Source organism: Salvelinus alpinus, chromosome 33, assembly GCF_045679555.1.
Source record: "Salvelinus alpinus chromosome 33, SLU_Salpinus.1, whole genome shotgun sequence".
Classification (NCBI taxonomy): Eukaryota; Metazoa; Chordata; class Actinopteri; order Salmoniformes; family Salmonidae; genus Salvelinus; species Salvelinus alpinus.
This window is the reverse complement of record NC_092118.1, coordinates 3,876,751-3,899,611: the sequence shown is the minus strand read 5'-3', so window position 1 is coordinate 3,899,611 and position 22,861 is coordinate 3,876,751. Positions and strand designations below refer to the sequence as shown.

Here is a 22,861-nt window from a genome sequence, read left to right as displayed (position 1 = left end):
CAGTTTTATTCCTTCTTTAATCAGAACAACATTTTATCAGCTGTGCTAACATAATTACAAAAGTGTTTTCTAATGTTCAATTAGCCTTTTATAATGATAAACCTGGATTAGCTAACACAATGTGCCATTGGAACCCAGGAGTGATGCTTGCTGATAATGGGCCTCTGTAGATATTTCATAAAAAATCTGCCGTTTCCAGCTTCAATAGTCATTTACATCATTAACAATGTCTACACTGTATTTCTGATCAATGTTGATGTTATTTGTTTCTTTCAGAAACAAGAACATTTCTAAGTGACCCCAAACTTTTGAACAGTAGTGTATGTATTCAATATATTTCTGCATTTAATTTTCAATACATTTGCAAAAAATTCTACAAAATTTTTTACTTCATTATTATAGGTTATTATGAGTAGATGGGGGAGAAAAACATCCATTTCATCTAGGCTGTAACACAACAAAATGTGGAATATGTCAAGGAGTATGAATACTTTCTGAAGGCACTGTAGACATTAAAAAGTACTGGACCCAGAGTAGAATCTTGCGGGATGCCTTTTATTAAATAAGGGATAAATAAACAAAGTGATTGTTGTAAGTACAGTGTGTATTCTGTTAGGTATACTTTGAAAAGAGTACTATAGAATAAAGAAACATTCTCTTTTGCTTTCGACTTCTCCAGGTGCAAAGTCGTTTGGCTTGTTCTCCTGCTTCATTAATGGGGAGGAGAGGGAACAGAGTCACAGAGCCGTCTACAGGTGAGATATACCTTTATTATCATCATCACATCATTATTGTCTTGGTCACCATCATCATTGTCGTCAACTGCGCTACTGCTAATTAAATGTGGCAGGTATTTATACAAAGTGACTTATTAAGAACATACTTTCAGTATATAAACCGAGCAAAAAAATAAACGTCCCTTTTTCAGGACCCTGTATTTCAAAGTAAATTCATAAAAATCCAAATAACTTCATAGATCTTCATTGTAAAAGGTTTAAACATGCTTATTCAATGAACCATAAACAATTAATGAACTTGCACCTGTGGAACGGTCGTTAAGACACTAACAGCTTACAGATGGTAGTCAACTAAGGTCACAGTTATGAAAACTTAGGATACTAAAGAGGCCTTTGTACTGACTCTGAAAAACACCAAAATAAAGATGCCCCAGAGGTCCCTGCTCATCAGCGTGAACATGCCTTATGCATACTGCAAGGAGGCATGAGGACTGCAGATGTGGCCAGGGCAATAAATTGTAATGTCCGTACTGTGAGACGCCTAAGACAGCACTACAGGGAGACAGGATGGACAGCTGATCGTCCTCGCAGTGGCAGACCACGTGAAACACCTGCACAGGATCGGTACATCCAAACATCACAACTGCATAGACAGGTACAGGATGGCAACAACAACTGCCCGAGTTACACCACCAGGAATGCACAATCCCTGCATCAGTGCTTAGACTGTCCGCAATAGGGTAAGAGAGGCTGGACTGAGGGCTTGTAGGCCTGTTGTAAAGCAGGTCCTCACCAGACATCACCGGCAACAACGTCGCCTATGGGCACAAACCCACCATCGCTGGACCAGACAGGACTGGCAAAAAGTGCTCTTCACAGATGAGTCGCGGTTTTGTCTCACCAGGGGTGATGGTCGGATTCGCGTTTATCGTCGAAGGAATTAGCGTTACACCTAGGCCTGCACTCTGGAGTGGGATCGATTTGGAGGTGGAGGGTCCGTCATGGTCTGGGGCGGTGTGTCACAGCATCATCGGACTGAGCTTGTTGTCATTGCAGGCAATCTCGGCGCTGTGTGTTACAGGGAAGACATCCTCCTCCCTCATGTGGTACCCTTCCTGCAGGCTCATCCTGACATGACCCTCCAGCATGACAATGCCACCAGCCATACTCCTCATTCTGTGCGAGATTTCCTGCAAGACATGAATGTCAGTGTTCTGCCATGGCCAGCGAAGAGCCCGGATCTCAATCCCATTGAGCACGTCTGGGACCTGTTGGATTGGAGGGTGAGGTCTAGGGCCAGATACTGATTGTTACTTTTGATTTTGACCCCCCCTTTGTTCAGGAACACATTATTACATTTCTGTTAGTCACATGTCTGTGGAACTTGTTCAGTTTATGTCTCAGTTGTTGAATCTTGTTAGGTTCATGCAAATATTTACACATGTTAAGTTTGCTGAAAATTAACAGTTGACAGTGAGAGGACGTTTCTTTTCTTTTTTTAAGTTTAGCTTAAGTGGGAATTAGAACCCACAACTACATCCCAGCACTGATTAAACAAAGACCTCTAACCCATCATTCTTACACAGAGCACTTTGGTAATCCTAACCACTAAAGTAATTGACCTTTTGCACTTCAGCCTTGCTTTGTAGCTTTTAGTAAGGTGTCTTGTAAAGTTATCCTCCATGACAAATAGATTTGACAGGCCAAATGAGTCTCTAGGAATCAGTAGAGCAGAAAAACCTATGTATATTGGCGTCATTCCACAAATAGGGTACATTTTGCGTCCCTTTGATATTTTCAGTAGAAATTGAGCACAAATATTGCATTTTAAAAGACGGTTACAGTATATTAAATTAAGTTTCATTTAATGTTGACCACATGGACAAGCCAATAAATTAATTTTTTATGAAGTGTCAAAAATCTGCATTTTGTAATGTCACTTGCCATGTGACTTCTGGGATGATTTTAACCCACTTAACCTCAACATTTCTCCACTTTTTCACCATCATTGTAAAGCTATAGTTATGTACTTGCATTGACAAAGTAATTTCCGAAGATTATTGATTTCATGCGATTAGTGATTAATTTATGTCTGTCCCTCATATTAAGGTCAACCACTGTTATGTGAACTGAACTCTCATTTTAATATGGTGAAACTATTCCTTTTTAAAGGGATGCTGCGAGACTTGGGGATTTAGCTCTTTATTTTACCTACCTAGTCAGATGAACTCATCAATAACATTGTTATGTCTCGGGATGCAGTTTGCAGGTAATTGACATTAGCTTATCGTTAGCATAGCACAATTTTCTGGTATTCTCCAGGTACAGTCATAGTGAATAAGAATTTGTTCTTAACTGACTTGCCTAGTTAAATAAAGGTTAAATAAAAAATAAATAAACAGTAGCTAGCTCCTCTCAAAAGCAGGGAAATATACTTTCTAACGATTTCAAAGCTGGTTGGTTGGTCATTTATAGTCCTACATAGTAATTTTTATTTTATAAATTCCCACAGCACACTCAAAAATTATATTGGGCATGTGATGGAACTACCAGCTATCTCGCTCAGAACTGAAGCATTGTCTGTTGACTTGATAGGTTGCACATAGCCTTTTCTTGCGCCTACGGCAGATTAAAAAAAATCGTATTTTACATCAAATAGTTCCAAAAATAACTGCATTTAAAACAACTGGAATTGAAATTGTATAGTTTTATATATACTTGTAAAAAATACATAGAAAGTGCTAACCACCCAGCTTTGGAGTAGCTAGGAGATATTTTTTCCATGCTTTTGAGAGGAGCTGGCTACTGTACCTTGAGACTTCCAACAATTGTGCTAAGCTAACTATGATCTAATGTCAATTATCTTTAAACTAAGCATTGGGCCAGTATCCAAAAGGTTGCTGGTTTGAATCCCCAAGCCGGCATTTGGAAAAATCTAGAGTCATAAAATCAATTAAATAAGTGTATGTTATTTTGCAGGTCACAGATCGGCTCTCAGAAAAATTCAACCCTCCAGACCTCTTGAAAGCAAAAAATACAATACCATTTTCAATAAATATTGAGTGTTTGACTGATTTGGACACAGATTTTTGCCAAACCAACGGGCTGCTCAATACGCGTCGTTTGGTGTATTGAATCTCAAATATAAAATATATTTCTGTGTTCAACATAGAGGGCCAACACTACAGTGAAATTCATGGAAGTACTACCACAGAAACGTTTCATTTTGGTGATCCTTTTACCATTACTCGTAACTTCGTCATACATTTGAACAGTATAACACAAGTAATCCTTTGTGTACTGTCTGTTTACAAAACAAGAGATTAAAACACGCTTATATTTTGGTTTCTGATGAGGTATGACAGTTGAACTAAGCTTTTGACGCAAGTTATATTCTTCAAGAATCAATTAATTAATTCAAAAGTTAAAAAAATTATGTAGCAACTGCAGATTACCCCTTTAAGGAAGACAAATATTAAACAGTTTGATCATGATGATTGAACCAAGTGATTCATGACACCAAATGACACATGACACAGTAGGAGTATTTCTTAGCTATGGTGTTTGACCACCATAAGCAGTTCAGTTGTATATCTGTGAATCTTATAAGCTGAGTGCACTGTATCTGTTACCAGCCAAAGTACACAGGTGTGGACTTGAACGTTACACAGTTAAAAAAGTGTCTCTCTAAGCATGAACAGGTTCTAAAATCTGACCTGTTGTTCTGTCTGGCTGTTTGTCCCTGTTTCTGTGACGACTACAGGTTTGTCCCTCGCCATGATGACGAGCTGGAGTTGGAGGTGGATGACCCTCTACTGGTGGAGGTACAAGCAGAGGATTACTGGTACGAAGGCTACAACATGCGTACAGGCACCCGCGGCATCTTCCCTGCTTACTACGCCATAGAGGTCGCCAAGGAGCCAGAGAGCTTCAAAGGTGCAGTGATTTGATCCCTGCTTATTTAGACCGTGCTAAAATGCTAAATGAGTATTTGCAGCACTTTAAAGGGGCAATCTGTAGTTCAAACAATAACAAAGCCAACACCCCGCCATTGATTTGGTAAACAGCTGAGGGATGGGACTGGAGAAATGTAACCAGTCATCAGAGCTATGGGTGCAAGGACTGACCATTCATGATATCAAAATGATAGCCTCATTCAGGTCTGCACACCAGCTTCAAACAGCTGATAATACATTATGTTTGCAGTTCTCACTAAAGGCATGCTCCAATGAGCGCTTCTTTAGCTAGATAGCCAGCTAAACTTTTCTTAACACTAATCCTCCAAGAACCAGGCTGGAGATATAATTTGAAGATTGAATTTCAGAAGTCTAAAACTGTATGCACAAAAATTATAGGCACAACATGAACAAAAGGTAAGTATGATATTCTCACTTACACTACCGGACTAAAGTTTTAGAGTTCTATTTTCTAAATTGTAGAATAATAGTGAAGACATCAGAACTATGACATAACACATATGGAATCATGTAGTAAACAAAAAAGTGTTAAACAAATCTAAATATATTTGAGATTCTTCAAATAGCCACTCTTTGCCTTGATGACAGCTTTGCACACTTGGCATTCTCTCAACCAGCTTCACCTGGAATGCTTTTCCAACAGTATTGAAGGAGTTCCCGCATATTCTGCTTTTCCTTCACTCTGCGGTCCGACTCATCCCAAACCATCTCAATTAGGTTGAGGCCGAGTGATTCTGGAGTCTAGGTCATCTGATGCAGCACTCCATCACTCTCCTTCTTGGTAAAATAGCCATTACACAGCTTGGAGATTGTTGGGCCATTGTCCTGTTGAAAAACAAATGATAGTCCCACTAAGCCCAAAGCAGATGGGATGGCGTATCGCTGCAGAATGCTGTGGTAGCCATGCTGGTTAAGTATGCCTTGAATTCTAAGTAAACCACAGACAGTGTCACCAGCAAAGCACCCCCACACAATCACACCTTCTCCTCAATGCTTTACGGTGGGAAATACACATGCGGAGATCATCCGTTCACCCACATCGCGTCTAACAAAGACATGGCGGTTGGAACCAAAATTATCCAATTTGGACTCATCAGAACAAAGGACAAATTTCCACTGGTCTAATCTCCATTGCTCGTGTTTCTTGGCCCAAGCAAGTCTCTTCTTCATGTTGGTGTCCTTTAGTAGTGGTTTCTTTGCAGCAATTCGAACACGAAGGCCTGATTCACAGTCTCCTCTGAACAGTTGATGTTGAGATGTGTCTGTCACTTGAACTCTGTGAAGCATTTATTTGGGCTGCAATTTCTGAGGCTGGTAACTCTAATTAACTTATCCTGGTAACTATGGGTCTTCCATTCCTGTGGCGGTCCTCATGAGAGCCAGTTTCATCACAGCGCTTGATGGTTTTTGCGATTGCACTTTCAAAGTTATTGAAATTTTCTGTATTGACTGAACTTCATGTCAAAAAGTAATGATGGACTGTCGTTTCTCTTTGCTTATTTGAGCTGTTCTTGCCATAACATGTACTTCAACTTTTACCAAATAGGGCTATCTTCTGTATACCTCCCCTACCTTGTCACAACACAACTGATTGGCTGAAATGCATTAAGAAGGAAAGAAATTCCACAAATTAACTTTTAAGAAGGCACACCTGTTAATTGAAATGCATTTCAAGTGACTCCATGATGAAGCTGGTTGAGAGAATGCCAAGAGTGTGCAGAGCTATCATCGAGGCAAAGGGTGTCTATTTGAAGAATCTCAAATATAAAATATATTTTGATTTGTTAAACACTTTTTGGTTTACTACATGAATCCATATGTGTTATTTCATAGTTCTGGTGTCTTCACTATTTTTCTACAATGTAGAAAATAGTACAAATAAAGAAAAACCATTGACTGAGTAGGTGGACTGGTAGTGTATATATAGATACATGTAGAATTGGATGTATCAAAGCTAAACAGTAACACATAACATGTTTGGAGAGAATAATGATTTACAGGTCTCAAAAGATAGATAAAGGCTACAATAGTCCTTTGTAGATAGGGCATTGTACATGGAGGTGAACATCCAGGATGAACCAAAATAGACTAAACAGGTAGGACACAGGTGAGTATACTAACACAGGTATACACAGATATACATTTGCGTACACACGCATCCATGCTAATTAGTTAGCATGACAATTAAAGAGAGAAACATTAATAGCAATGGGGCTAGCTAACTGCCAAGCTAAACACCATACATTTCAATGGGGTCGGCTAATCCCGTTTTATCTAGCTATCTTTTTTAACATCATTAAAGCAATAAATGGTGTAATAATGAGAAGTACATGAACACACATTAACAAGGAATTACAAAACCTTTAAACAGGTCAACATTCGCAAAGCCGCTGGGCCAGACAGATGATCAGGACGTGTACTCAAAGCATGTGCGGACCAACCGTCAACTGTCTTCACTGACATTATCAACCTCTCCCTGACCGAGTCTGTAATACCTACATTTTTCAAGCAGACCACAGACCTACCTGTGCCCAAGGAAGCAAAGGTAACCTGCCTAAATGATTACCGCCGGTAGCCATGAAGTGCATTAAAATGCTGGTCATGGCTCAAATCAACAGCATCCTCCCGGACACCCTAGACCCACTCCAATTCACATACTGCCCCAACAGATCCACAGATGAGGCAATCTCAATCGCACTCCACACTGCCCTTTCTCACCTGGACAAAAGGATCACTTATGTGAGAATGCCGTTCATTGACTACAGCTCAGCGTTCAAAACCATAGTGCCCACGAAGCTCATCACTAAGCTAAGGACTGTGGGACTAAACACCCCCCTCTGCAACTGGATCCTGGACTTCCTGACAGGCCGCCCCCAGGTGGTAAGAGTAGGCAACAACACGTCTGCCATGCTGATCTTTAACCTGTCTAGGAATGGGGTTCCACCCCTTGCCAACAGCCGATGAAATTGCAGGGCGCCAAATTCAATCAACAGAAATCTCATAATTCAAATTTCTCAAACATACAAGTATTAGACACCATTTTAAAGATACAATTCGCGTTAATCCAACCACAGTGACCGACTTCAAAAAAAGCTTTTCGGCGAAAGCAGAACATATCATTATGTTAGGTCAGCAACTAGTCACAGAAAGCATACAGCGATTTTCCAACCAAAGAGAGGAGTCACAAAAAGCAGAAATAGAGATAAAATTAATCAATAACCTTTGATATTCGTCATCAGATGACACTCCCGGGACAACATGTTACACAATACATGTATGTTTTGTTCGATCAAGTTCATATTTATATCCAAAAATCTCAGTTTACATTTGGCTTTGCCTCGAAAACATTGCGTGAATTTGGACAGAGCCACATTTATTTACATAAATACTCATAATAAACATTGATAAAAGATACAAGTGTTATTCACAGAATTAAAGATATACTTCTCCTTAATGCAACCGCTGTGTCAGATTTCAAAAAAACTTTACGGAAAAAGCAAACCATGCAATAATCTGAGTACGGCGCTCAGAGACCAACACAACCCACAAAGATATCCGCCATGTTGGAGTCAACATAAGTCAGAAATAGCATTATAAATATTCACTTACCTTTTGATGATCTTCATCAGAATGCACTCCCAGCAATCCCAGTTCCACAATAAATGTTTGATTTGTTCGATGAAGTTCATCATTTATGTCCAAATATCTCCTTTTTGTTAGCGTGTTTAGCCCAGTATTCCAAATTTATGACGCGCAATCACTAGGAGCAAACGAAATGTCAAAAATTTCCTTTACAGTCCGTAGAAACATGTCAAACGAAGTATAGAATCAATCTTTAGGATGTTTTTAACCAAAATCTTCAATAATGTTCCAACCGGAGAATTCCTTTGTCTTCAGAAATGCAATGGAACAGAGCTCGCTCTCACGTGAACGTGCATGGTCAGCTCGTGGCACTCTGGAAGACCTCAATCCCCTCTCATTCGCCCCCACTTCACAGTAGAAGCACAGAAAGACTGTTGACATCTAGTGGAAGCCTTAGAAAGTGCAATATGACCACATAGACACTGTGTATTCGATGGGCCAAGAGTTGAAAAACGACAAACCTGAGATTTCCCACTTCCTGGTTGGATTTTTCTCAGATTTTCGCCTGCCATATGAGTTCTGTTATACTCACAAACATCATTCAAACAGTTTTAGAAACTTCAGTGTTTTCTATCCAAATCTACTAATAATATGCATATATTAGCAACTGGGACTGAGTAGCAGGCAGTTTACTCTTGGCACGCTTTTCATCCAAATGTGAAAATGCTGCCCCCTAGCCCAAACAGGTTAACACTGGGGCCCCTCAGGGGTATGTACCTAGTCCCTTCCTGTATTCCCGGTTCACCCACGACTGCGTGGCCAAACACAACTCCAACACTATCATTAAGTTTGCTGACAACACAACAGTGGTAGGCCTGATCACTGACAACGATGAGACGGCCTATAGGGAGGAGGTCAGAGAACTGGCAGTGTGGTGACAGGACAACAACCTCTCCCTCAATGTGAGCAAGACAAAGGAGATGATCGTGGACTACAGGAAAAGGCGGGCCGAACAGGCCCCCATTAACATCAATGGGACTGTAGTGGAGCGGCTCGAGAGTTTCAAGTTCCTTGGTGTCCACATCACCAACAAACTATCATGGTCCAAACATATCAAGACAGTCGTGACGAGGGCACGACAAAACTTTTTCCCCCTCAGGAGACTGAAAAGATTTGGCATGGGTCCCCAGATCCTCAAAAGTTTCTACAGCTGCACCATCGAGAGCATCCTGACTGGTTGCATCACTGCCTGCTATGAAACTGCTCGGCATCTGACCATTAGGCGCTACAGAGGGTAGTGCGAACGGCCCAGTACATCGTTGGGGCCAAGCTTCCTGCCATCCAGGACCTATATAATAGTCAGTGTCAGAGGAAAGCCCATAAAATTGTCAGAAACTCCAGACACCCAAGTTATAGACTGTTTTCTCTGCTACCGCACAGCAAGCGGTACCGGAGCGCCAAGTCTAACCCCAAGCCATAAGACTGCTGAACAATCAATAAAATCGGCATCAGACAATTTACATTGACCCTCCTCCCTTTTGTACGCTGCTGCTACTCACTGTTTATTATCTATGCATAGTCCCTTCACACCCACCTACATGTAGAAATTACTTCAACTAACCTGTACCCGCACACACTGACTCGGTACCCGTGCCCCCTGTATATAGCCTCTTTATTGTTAATCTTATTGTGTTACTTTTATTTTAGTCTACTTGCTAAACATTTTCTTAACTCTTTTTGAACTGCACTGTTGGTTAAGGGATTGTTAGTAAGCATTTCACAATAAAGTCTACACTTGTTGTATTCGGCGCATGTGACAAATTAAGTTTTTTTGATTTGAATATGAATACTTACAGATGTCGAACTATTATTTACAGGATTGTGAAGGATGGAATGTTGCTTACCTCGAGGATAGTTAAGTGGTTACTAGTTACTATGCTGCAATATACGAAAACAGGTGAGGGTAAATCTTTATGCGGTCCATGACAGTTATTGATGGTACAATTATTCTCTATGTTATATTTTGCTTTTGTCATTAGAAACCAAGAAATGGCAGAGCTATTTCTACATATTGCGCCGTTAAATGTACTGAGCATCTAGAGTTTATATTTTGTATCTTTCTCTATCTCTGTCTCCCACAGTGAAGAGCAGTGAATGGGTAGACAGATACCACATGAAATTCCTGGGCTCAGTCCAAGTGCCCTACCACAAAGGCAACGATGTTCTGTGTGCAGCTATGCAGAAGGTATGGGATGTGCTGTGTGTGTGCTTGTGAAAGAAAGAGTGAGAGGGTAGAAAGAGTGAGAAGATAGAAAGAGTGTGAGAGAGATGTCAACTGGCACATTACCAATGAAAACCATAATCATTAACTGAGAGAGAGGAGGAGGAAGAGACAGATATGGTTGAAGAGACAGATGGATTGAGTAGGAAGATGGGAAATAATGGGGTAGAAAGTGTGAGAGGTAAACACTATAGTATGTTCTCTATGAAAATAGTATGGTATTACACCATGGTTGGGGTCGGAATTCAGAATTTAATTCAACGCATTCATTTAATATTCTAATTGGAATTGGACACATCCCTAAGGCAGAAAAATTGTCATTTCATTTTAATTAAAGGAAGTAAATTAATTCAAAGCCATTCAAATAAGACATGAGTTTCATTCCTTTGATTCAACCACATAGTTTAATTCTTATACATAGTATTGGTTACAATTTTGTATTTATTTGTGTAGTAATGTGTAGAATAAATAAGCTATTTGAATTCAATTTCAAAGTCTGTTTCCTGTGGGGTGTGGGCAATTCAAATTCAATTCAAATTTAAGAATAGAATTCGCAACTCATTTCAGAATTGACCCTAACCCTGTATCACACAAACAAGCATTGACAGCAGAATAATCTTAGATCACAAATTAGAAAGGTTAAGACAGGAAATCATTAAAACATAATGGAAAAGAAAAGAGGACAGCGGCAGAGGCAGGTTGAAAAGAGGTATTGGCCATTGCTCAAAAGCTACACTACAGGACCAAAAGTATGTGTACACCTGTACATCGAACATCTCATTCCAAAATCATGGGCATTAATATGGAGTTGGTCCCCCCTTGGCTGCTATAACAGCCTCCACTCTTCTGGGAAGGCTTTCCACTAGATGCTGGAACATTGCTGTGGGGACTTGCTTCCATTCAGCCACGAGCAATATTCATTTTTATTTATTTAACCTTTATTTAACTAGGCATTAGTGAGGTCAGGCAGTGATGTTGGGCGATAAGGCCTGGCTTGTAGTCGGCATTCCAATTCTTCCCAATTGTGTTCGATGGGGTTGAAGTCAGGTCTCTGTGAAGGCCAGTCAAGTTCTTCCACACCGATCTCGACAAACCATTTCTGTATGGACCTTGCTTTGGGCACAGTCATGCTGAAACAGGAAAGTGCCTTCTCCAAACTGTTGCCACAAAGTTGGAAGCACAGAATTGTCTAGAATGTCATTGTATGCTGTAGCGTTAAGATTTCCCTTCACTGGAACTGTGGGGCCTAGCCTGAACCATGAAAACAGCCCCAGATCATTATTCCTCCTCCACAAAACTTTACAGTTGGCACTATGCATTAGGGCAGGTAGCGTTCTCCTGGCATACGCCAACCCAGATTCGTCTGTCGGACTGCCAGATGGTGAAGTGTGATTCATCACTCCAACACGTTTCCACTGCTCCAGAGTATAATGGCGATGAGCTTCACACCACTCCAGCTGATGCTTGGCATTGGTGCATGGTGATCTTAAGCTTGTGTGTGGCTGCTTTGCCATGGAAACCCATTTCATGAAGCTCCAGACTGTAACGGCAGCCCTATCTGGTGCAGAGAAAACACAAAGACAGGAAACAACCACCCACAAACCCCAACACAAAACAAGCCACCTATATATGATTCCCAATCAGAGACAACACAAAACATCTGCCTCTGATTGAGAACCATATTAGGCCAAACATAGAAACAGACAAACTAGACACACAACATAGAATGCCCACCCAGCTCACGTCCTGACCAACACTAAAACAAGCAAAACACACAAGAACTATGGTCAGAACGTGACACAGACTAACAGTTCTTGATCTGGCGTTGCTTCCAGAGGACAGACACTTTTTACACGCTACTTCAGCGGTCCCGTTCTGTGAGCTTGTGTTGCTTACCACTTTGCGGCTGAGCCGTGTTTGCTCCTAGATGTTCCCACTTCACAATAACAGCACTTACAGTTGACCGAGGCAGCTCTAGTCACTGAGCTCTTCAGTAAGGCCATTCTACTGCCAATGTTTGTCTATGGAGATTGACTTTTTGTGTGCTCGATTTTATACACCGGTCAGCAATGGGTGTGGCTCAAATAGCTGAATCCACTAAATTGAAGGGGTGTCCACATACTTTTGTATATATAGTGTGCATTTCTAGCTGAGATGCCACTAGAATTGAGATGCCACTAGAATTGCTAGAGATGCCACTAGAATTGCTAGTCTCACTCCCAGAGTGAGAGCACCGCCAGCATTCAAAAGTGACCAAAACATCAGCCAGGAAGCATAGGAACTGAGAAGTTGTCTGTGGTCACCACCTGCAGAATCACTCCTTTTTTGGGGGTGTCTTGCTAATTGCCTATAATTTCCACCTTTTGTCTATTCCATTTGCACAACCGCATGTGAAATTTATTGTCAATCAGTGTTGCTTCCTAATTGGACAGTTTGATTTCACAGAAGTGTGATTGACTTGGAGTTACATTGTGTTGTTTAAGTGTTCCCTTTATTTTTTTGAGCAGTGTACATATAAATTCAATATCTAAACCGGGCCTGACGTTTCAGCTGCTGCTTTTCTCAAGGGATGCTGATGCTGTTTTGATTGTCGCCAGATTGCCACCAATAGGAGGATGACAGTGCAGTATAACCCACCTTCGTCTTGTATCCTTGAGATCAACGTGAAAGGCGTGAAGCTCCTCGTCCAGGATGACTACCATGCCTCTGACAGAGTAAGAGCTTCCACACTCAAATGCACACACATTGTAAACATCCACGCGCATCTGCACATGCACACATACACACACACACACGTGCGCACACACGTGCGCACACACACGCACACAGGACAGGTACACAGACAGACATACTCAGATTTATGCACACACACGTACACACTCAACACATGCATTTGCATCACACACACACACACACACACACTTCTTAAGGCACACCTTCAGCGCATGTTAGAAAGACAGCAGTTTAGTTTGGACCAAAGTACAACTACAAAACTTTGCGTCTGGCTTGCAAGACTAGATACAAAGAGATGTTTTATCCAAACCTCTGACTAGCAAGATCACACTGAGGGAAATATTCCCAGTAAAGAAGGTTGATAACGCCTCAGTGTGGGCACTACAGGGTATAGCAGTCCACACATCTTAATAGAAGCAAGTGAGAATTTCATCTGGCAACAGCAGTGCCCACCTAAGCTGAAGTAAAGCTATGTAACCATCAGTGGGTTCTTTGTTGACATTAAGGCTATGATTTGTTTTAATAGCTAATCTAATTTGCCAATCATAAGGTTCACTAGCTACAGCTCCTACAGATGATGTGGTGTAAGCAGATAGCAAATTCCATGAGAAATGCAGTCGTTGACATGGAGGGTGGATACTTTTTACCCCCAACACCTGTTTTTCAGAGCCATAGAATTTGGTCAATGAGGTTTGTACCAAAGAATTATGTTGCATTCATTTGTAGTGTGCATTGCCTTGTGACATCACAGTTTCCCATTGTTACACGACATTGTTCCCCATGGTACCAGACGATGCGCTTATTTTGAGCCCAAAATGAAGAAAGTCCGTCCAAAATTTAAGGACGCAAATCCACCACTAGTTTATAATATAGATGTGTGTGTCTGTCTGTCATCACAGAGTAACCAGTGCAGCCACTTCTTCCAGTTGAAGAATGTTTCCTTCTGTGGCTATCACCCTAAGAACAGCAAGTAAGTACCTTGAGCTGGATGAAATTTTGTCAGTCATGTTCACTGTATTCAAATAAAAATGTGCTTTTTGGGAGAGTCATAGCGCAAGCAGTGGAGGAAATGGAGAAAAATAATCACTCTGGGTACCTTCCATTGTAAAATCTGCATTTTTACATGTCAAAGTTATTTTACTCCCGGAACCTGGTTCTCTCTGGGGTTTCGCTCCTCTGACCCCTGTATTTTCTTCTTTTTTTTTTACCCATGTGTGGCTTGTATGGTATCCCCTTAGGTACTTTGGCTTCATCACAAAACACCCAGCTGACCAGAGATTTGCCTGTCATGTGTTTGTGTCTGAAGATTCTACTAAACCCCTGGCAGAGTCTGTTGGGTGAGGTTCGAGGACTTGTTTGTTTCTGGCTTAAAAAAGATACATATCATGTCACTCTTTTGCTCTTTGTCCCTCTTATATTTTCAGAGGATTCAAGAGGTTCTTAGCTATAGTGGGTCAAATACAACCAACATTGAACGATGTCTCAACACGAGGTGATTTATCGTTAAACCACCAATATGCGCTAAGTTCTATTGGCCATTATATTATCGCTCCCTTTAAGCTAATGTCAGTGTTTAAAGGGCGACTGCACTTTGTGATTTGGCCTCGTTTTTTCATCAATGCCAATTAAGAAATGCGGAAGGCGTACAAGAGTTATCTTGGGGGTGTGGTTTGATGTGAGTGTTTCTTGGGTGGAGTAATGAGTACAGCAAGTAAGGTAGCTTTGCTATGGAGAGAACAATGTTTTGAAGTTGTGGACTTCAAAATAAATTGTATTGGTCGCGTACACATATTTTGCAGAGGTTATCGCGGGTGTAGCGAAATGCTTATGTTCATAGCTCCAAGAGTGCAGTAATACCTAACAAAACCAAACCAGAAGAAGGAAGGAATTAAGAAATATTATAACGAGCAAGGTCAGAGTCCGGAATATAATTATATATGTACAGTCCGTTCGGGAAAGTATTCAGATCCCTTGACTTTTTCCACATTTTGTTACGTTACAGCCTTATTCTAAAATGTATTAAAAAAATAACATCTACACACAATACCCTATAATGACAAAGCAAAAATAGGTGAAAGATATATAATGTTAATGAAAAAATGAAATATCACATTTACATCAGTAAGTACTTTGTTGAAGCACCTTCGGCAACAATTACAGCCTTGCGTATTATTGGGTATGGAGCTACAAGCTTGGCACACCTGTATTTGGGTAGTTTCTCCCATTATTCTCTGCAGATCCTCTCAAGATCTGTCAGGTTGGATTGGGAGTGTCGCTGCACAGCTATTTTCAGGTTTATCCAGAGATGGTCGACCAGGTTCAAGTCCAGGCTCTGGCTGGGCCACTCAAGGACATTCAGAGACACGTCCCAAAGCCACTCCTGCGTTGTCTTGGCTGTGTACTTAGGGTCGTTGTGCTATTGGAAGGTGAACCTTCACCCCAGACTGAGGTCCTGTACTTTGCTCCGTTCATCTGTCCCTCAAACCTGGTACCCTTCTGTGCCTCGGCACAATCCTGTTTCAGAGTTCTACGGACAATTCATTTGACCTCATGGCTTGGTTTTTGCTCTGACATGTACTGTCAACTGTGGGATCTTATATAGACAGGTGTGTGCTTTTCCAAATCATGTCCAATCAATTGAATTTACCACAGCTGGTGGTGTAATCAAGGTGTAGAAACAAGTCTCATAGCAATATTTACAGTTTTGGCAAGTCGGTTAGGACATGTACTTTGTGCATGACACAGGACATTTTTCCAACAATTGTTTACAGAGAGATTATTTCACTTATATTTCACGGTATCAATTCCAGTGGGTCAGAAGTTTACATACACAAAGTTGACTGTGCCTTTAAACAGCTTGGAATATTCAAAAAAATGATGTCATGGCTTTAGAAGCTTCTGATAGGCTAATTGACATAATTTGAGTCAATTGGAGGTGTACCTGTGAATGTATTTCAAGGCCTAACTTCAAACTCAGTGCCTCCCAGTTACAACATGGGAAAATCAAAAGAAATCAGCCAAGACCTCAAAAAAAAAATGTGTAGACCTCCACAAGTCTGGTTCATCCTTGGGAGCAATTTCCAAATGCCTGAAGGTACCACGTTCATCTGTACAAACAATATCTGTCTCCTAGAGATGAACGTACTTTGGTGTGAAAAGTGCAAATCAATCCCAGTCCTATATCGACATAACCTGAAAGGCCGCTCAGCAAGGAAGAAGCCACTGCTCCACAACCGCCATACAAAAAGCCAGACTACGGTTTGCAATTGCACATGGGGACAAAGATTGTACTATTTGGAGAAATGTCCTCTGGTCTGATGAAACAAAAATAGAACTGTTTGGCCATAATGACCATCATTATGTTTGGAGGAAAAATTGGGAGTATTGCAAGCCGACAAACACCATCCCAATCGTGAAACACAGGGGTGGCAGCATCATGTTGTGGGGGTGCTTTGCTGCAAGAGGGACTGGTGCACTTCACAAAATAGATGGCATCATGCGGAATTGAAAATTATGTGGATATATTGAAGCAACATCTCAAGACATCAGTCAGGAAGTTAAAGCTTGGTCGCAAATGGGTCTTCCAAATTTACAATGACCCCAAGCAAATTTCCAAAGTTGTGGAAAAATGGCTTAAGGACAACAATGTCAAGGTATTTGAGTGGCCCTTAGAAAGCCCTGACCTCAATCTTATAGAAAATTTGTGCGCAGAACTGAGAAAGCATGTGCGAGCAAGGAGAACTACAAACCTGATTCAGTTACATCAGCTCTGTCAGGAGGAATGGGCCAAAATTCACCCAACTTAAACAATTTATAGGCAATGCTACCAAATACTAATTGAGTGTATGTACATTTCTGACCCACTGGGAATGTGATGAAAGAAATGAAATATGAAATATATAATTCTCCCTACTATTATTCTGACATTTCACATTCTTAAAATAAAGTGGTGATCCTAACTGATCTAAGACAGGGAATTTTTGCTCTGATTAAATGTCAGGAATTGTGAAAAACTGAGTTTAAATGTATTTGGCAAAGGTGTATGTAAACTTACAACAGTGAAGAAGGTGCAACAGGAGGTTGAAGACATTTGGCCTAAGATCCTCACAAACTTCTACAGATGCACCATTGAGAGCATTCTGTCGGGCTGTATCACCGCCTGGCATGGCAACTGCACCATCCACAGCCACAGGACTCTCCAAAGGGTGGTGCTGTCAGCCCAACGCATCACCGGGGGCACACTGCCTGCCTCCATGACGTCTACAGCACCCAGTGTCACAGAAAGTCAAGGTCAAGGACCTCAGCCAGATCAAGGACCTCAGCCACCCGATCCACGGCCTGTTCAACCCGCTACCATCTGAAAGGGGGAGACAGAACAGGTGCATCATACCTTGGACCGAGAGACTGAAAAGCAGCTTCTATCTCCAGGCCATCAGACTGTTAAATAGTCACCACTAGCTGGCCTCCGCCCATTACCCCACCATCTACACACATTACTCCAGAATGAGGAAGCGAAAACAGGTTTTTAGATAATTTTCAAATGTATTAAAAATTAAAAAACTGAAATACCTTATATATACTGTTGGTGTGGGGGGACCATTTCAGGTCCTCAGTGATGTGCACGCTGAGGAACTTGAAGCTTTTGACCCTCTCCACTGCGGCTCGTCGATGTGGACAGAGGCTGCTGAGCACACACCCTTTCAGGACAATAACCAAATAAAATTATTTCGGAAGGTAATGCAGTTGGCATTTGATGGAGTTATTCGAGATCGGGAGAACAATAGGACTTGAGTTCCTGTACGTTACCACAATCACATCAGGAGTTGTTAATCATAAGATATACCCCTCCACCTTGCTTTTCCGCAGAGAGTTCTTTCTTCCTGTCTGCTCAATGGACTGAGAACCCCGCTGGCTGTATGGACAGGGACAATATATCCAGAGAGAGCCATGATTCCGTATGGTGGTTAGGTGAATTCCAGGACAGTATTTTGACCAGTGACCAGATCAAATGTGGCCAATCTGATTCAAGTGTCCTCCACTACTCTGAAGCGGGACTGGTGTCTGGACACTGCCTAAGCCTTCTGTAAGAGCTCCTGATATAGTAGTGGGCTTCCCATGATGCTGCTGAACAACAAATCCACCAGGTTATGCACGTAGACTGTGAATTAAATAAAATGTATATGCTAATAGAGGGACTTTAACTACAGAATAGATTCAGGCCGGTGACACCGTTACTCTGCAACCAGCTGTGTACATTGTTGAATTTATAATTGTATTTATTTATTTAACCTTTATTTAACTAGACAAGTCAGTGAAGAACACATTCTTATTTACAATGACGGCCTACACCGGCCAAACCCGGACAACGCTGGGCCAATTGTGCGCCGCCCTATGGGACTCCCAATCACGGCTGGTTGTGATACAGCCTGGAATCGAACCAGGGTGTCTGTAGTGACGCCCTTTGCACTGAGATGTAGTGCCTTAGAACGCTGCGCCACTCGAGAGCCCCGAGTGCTTGCTGATACCTTCTGCTATTTGCTGCCGGAGCCATAGCTATATTTGTAGTAGACAAGTACCATCCGTAATTTATTTTTGCCCTAGAAAATGCACAATAAACTTTTAGGAGAACAGGCATGTTGTTTCAGGTTAGCAGACGAAGCCCCCAAATGTTAGCCAGCTACCTAACTTGCAAATTCAGGTTTAGGTTATATATTTTTACGGATTGAAATGAGTTGGCTAGCTAGCTACATCCTATGATTAAATAGCAAGCTAGTATCCAAGTGCCTGCCCTGTATTGACCCTAAATTCCAAATAGGCTACAATTAAAGCTAGCTAACGTGAGCTATGCATATCTTCCTCTTACATGCACATTACACATTCGTTTGTACAGTGCCTTCAGAAAGTATTCATACCCCTTGACTTATTTCACATTGTATTGTGTTATGCCTTGTACAAATATATATTTTTCTCACCCATCCACACACAATACCCTATAATGACTATGTTTTTTGACATTTTTGCAAATGTATTGAAAATGGAGTACAAAGACATCTTAGTTACATAAGTATTCACACCCTGAGTCAATACATGTTATAGTCACCTTGGGCAGCGATTCCAGCTGTGATTCTTTCTCTGTAAGTCTCTAAGGGCTTTGCACACCTAGATAGGACAATATTTGGCCATTATTCTTTTCAAAATTGTTCAAGCTCTGTCAACTTGGTTGTTGATCATTGCTAGACAACCATTTTCAAATCTTGCCATCAATTTTCAAGACGTTTTTCAGCCAAAACTGTAGCTCGGCTACTCAGGACTATTCACTGTCTTCTTTGTAAGCAACTCCAGTGTATATTTGGCCTTGCCTTTTTAGGTTATTGTACTGCTGAAAGGTGAATTCATCCCCCAGTGTCTGATGGAGAGCAGTATGAAACAGGTTTTCCTCTAGGATTTTGGCTGTGCTTAGCTCCATTCCGTTAAATTTTTAATCATGAAAAAACACCCCACTCCTTAACGATTACAAGCATACCCATAACATGATGCAGCCACCACTACGCTTGAAAATATGGTGAGTGGTACGCAGTAATGTGTTGTATTGGAGTTTCCAAACATAACACTTTGTATTTAAGACAAAAAGTGAATTGCTTTGCCTTAATTCTTGCAGTATTACTTCAGTGCATTCTTGCAAACAGGATGCATGTTTTGGAATATTTTAATTATGTACAGTTTTATTTTCCCTCTGTCAATTAGCTAGTATTGTGGAGTAAGTGCAATGTTGTCGATCCATCCTCAGTTTTCTATCACAGCCATTAAACTCTGTAACTGTTTTAAAGTCACCATTGGACTCATGGTGAAATCCATATGCGGTTTCCTTCCTCTCCAGCAACTGAGTTAGGAATGACGCCTGTATCTTTGTAGTGACTGGGTGTATTAATGCACAATCCAAAGTGTAATTAATACCATGCTCAAAAGGATATTCAATGTCTGCTTTTTAAAATATAATCTACCAATATGTGCTCTTCTTTGTGAGGCATTGGAAAACCTCCCTGGTCTTTGTGGTTGAATCTGTGTTCTACATTCATTGCTCAACTAAGATAGATAACTTAGATAACTAGATAACTTTATGTGTGGGATACAAAGATGAGATACTCCTTCAAAAATCATGTTAAACACTATTATTGCACAGAAGTCCATGCAATTTACGTGACTTGTTAAGGATTATTTTTTATCCTGTACTTAGGCTTGCCATAACAAAGAGTTTGAATACTTACTGACTTCTTTCAGCTTTAAATGTTTTATTAATTCGTTTTTTTAAATTTAAAATTTTGCACTTTGACATTATGGGCTATTTTGTGTAGGCCAGGGACCTAAAATCTCAATTGAATAAAAATTTTTAATCAGGCACTAGCATAACATAATTTGGTAAATGTCAAGTTGTGTGAATCCTTTCTTAAGGCACTCCCAAACCCGGATCCGGGAGCACCCCCCACAGTAAAAAAGCTGACTAGCATAGCCTAGCATAGCGTCACAAGTAAATACTAGCATCTAAATATCATTAAATCACAAGTCCAAGACACCAGATGAAAGATACACATCTTGTGAATCCAGCCATCATTTCTGATTTTTAAAATGTTTTACAGGGAAGACACAATATGTAAATCTATTAGCTAACCACGATAGCAAAAGACACAACTTTTTTTTCCCACCATTTTTTTCCTGCATGGGTAGCTGTCAGGACCCGGTGCGAGAAACAGTCACTAAATCGGCAGAACCCAGAAGATGAGGCAGACACAGCAGTACTAGAGATGGTGGTTTAATAAAAAATAGATATCTTCCAAAATACAAAGAAAATCCACAAAGTGGTAAAAACAGCAAGGGAAAAAACAAACCTCAAAAGACTAATCCAAAATACAAAAGAACAAAACCAGAGAACCTCTGGAAAATCCAACAAGAGAAAAATATATGTTCACAACAAGGCTTGGGCTGGGGCTGGGTGCTAACATACAAACACTGAGCAAGGAACTGAGGAACACACAGGGATTAAATACTAACAAGGGAACGACATACAGGTGCAAACAATAATTAGAGCAAGGGAAAAACAAAAGGTACAAAAAAGGTGCAATGGGGACATCTAGTGACAAAAAACCAGAACAGTCCTGGCCAAAACCTGACAGAATCCCCCTCCTAGGAACGGCTCCTGACGTTCCTACCAGCCTTCTCAGGGTGGAGGGCCCTGAACTGACGAATGAGGTCAGGGTCCAGTATGTCCTTGGCAGGAACCCAGGAGCGCTCCTCGGGACCGTAGCCTTCCCAGTCCACCAGATACTGCCAGGACCGCTGCACCCGGCGGGAGTCCAGTATCCGGTGGACGGTATAAGCCGACTGGCCTCCGATGACACGGGGCGGAGGGGGAGGTCTGCCTGCCGGAATAAGGGGAGAAAAAACAACAGGTTTTAATAAAGAAATGTGAAATGTGGGATTGATTTTAAGGGATCTGGGTAAGTGCAGGCGAAAAGTAACGGGATTGACTCTCCTGGCAATCTTAAAGGGTCCGATGAATCTCTGGGACAGCTTGCGAGACTCCACCCGTAGCGGTAAGTTTTTTGTTGAGAGCCATACTCTCTGGCCGGGGTACAGGGTAGGACCGGGACGGCGACGTCTGTTGGCTTGTCGTTGGTACTGCTGTGAGGAACGCAGAAGATTAAGACGGGCCTTCTTCCACGTAAGCCGACAGCGTCTGATGAACCTCGAGGCTGAAGGCACTCTGACTTCTGCCTCCTGGTCCGGGAACAATAGAGGAGCATAGCCAAACTGACACTCGTGCGGGGATATACCAGTGGAGGAGGAGCACAAGGTGTTGTGCGCGTACTCAGCCCAAACAATGAAGGATGACCATGTGGATGGGTTGTTGGAAACCATACATCTGAGGGTGGTTTCCAGCTCCTGATTCATCCTCTCAGTTTGGCCGTTGGACTCCGGATGGTACCCTGAAGATAAACTGGCCGTGGCCCCTATGAGTTGGCAGAAGGCCTTCCAAAACCTTGAGGCGAACTGGGGACCTCTGTCGGAAACCATATCTTGCGGGATGCCAAAGACTCGGAACACATGGTTAATCACCAACTCAGCTGTTTCCTTGGCAGAAGGTAATTTGGTCAAGGGAACAAACAACCGATTAGCAGGACCTCCTCCAGGGCCCGGTTCGATGGCTTGAGCTTGTTTCACGGTATCCTCCACTTGCCACGAGATCGGAGCCACGATCTTAGCGGCAGGAAGAACAGTCATGTCAGTATCTTCTCGAATGGCAGGAGAGTAGACTCGTGACAAGGCATCCGGTTTGAGATTCTTCGACCCGGGTCTATAGGTGAGAATAAACTGGAATCGGCTGAAGAAAAGAGACCATCGAGCTTGTCTGGAGTTCAACCGCTTCGCCTGCTGGATATACTCCAGATTTTTGTGGTCCGTAAGCACTTGAAACGGTTGAGAAGCCCCCTCGAGCCAGTGTCTCCATTCCTTCAATGCCATCTTAACCGCTAGGAGTTCACGATCCCCCACATCGT

At 41.7% G+C, this 22,861-nt stretch overlaps 1 protein-coding gene across 2 annotated transcripts in view; it reads left to right on the top strand.

Moving 5' to 3' along the window:
• The window catches only part of LOC139562968 (C-Jun-amino-terminal kinase-interacting protein 1-like), a 75,268-nt gene that overhangs the window by 44,073 nt on the left and 8,334 nt on the right, over positions 1-22,861 (top strand). Inside the window, exons 4-9 of one of the 2 annotated variants that reach the window (XM_071381182.1) lie at positions 680-755; positions 4,501-4,673; positions 10,438-10,541; positions 13,175-13,291; positions 14,210-14,280; positions 14,549-14,647. In XM_071381182.1, coding sequence (XP_071237283.1) covers positions 680-755; positions 4,501-4,673; positions 10,438-10,541; positions 13,175-13,291; positions 14,210-14,280; positions 14,549-14,647 — 640 coding nt within the window. The remainder of the gene's footprint in view (positions 1-679; positions 756-4,500; positions 4,674-10,437; positions 10,542-13,174; positions 13,292-14,209; positions 14,281-14,548; positions 14,648-22,861) is intronic. The other variant, XM_071381184.1, reaches the window with a different exon arrangement.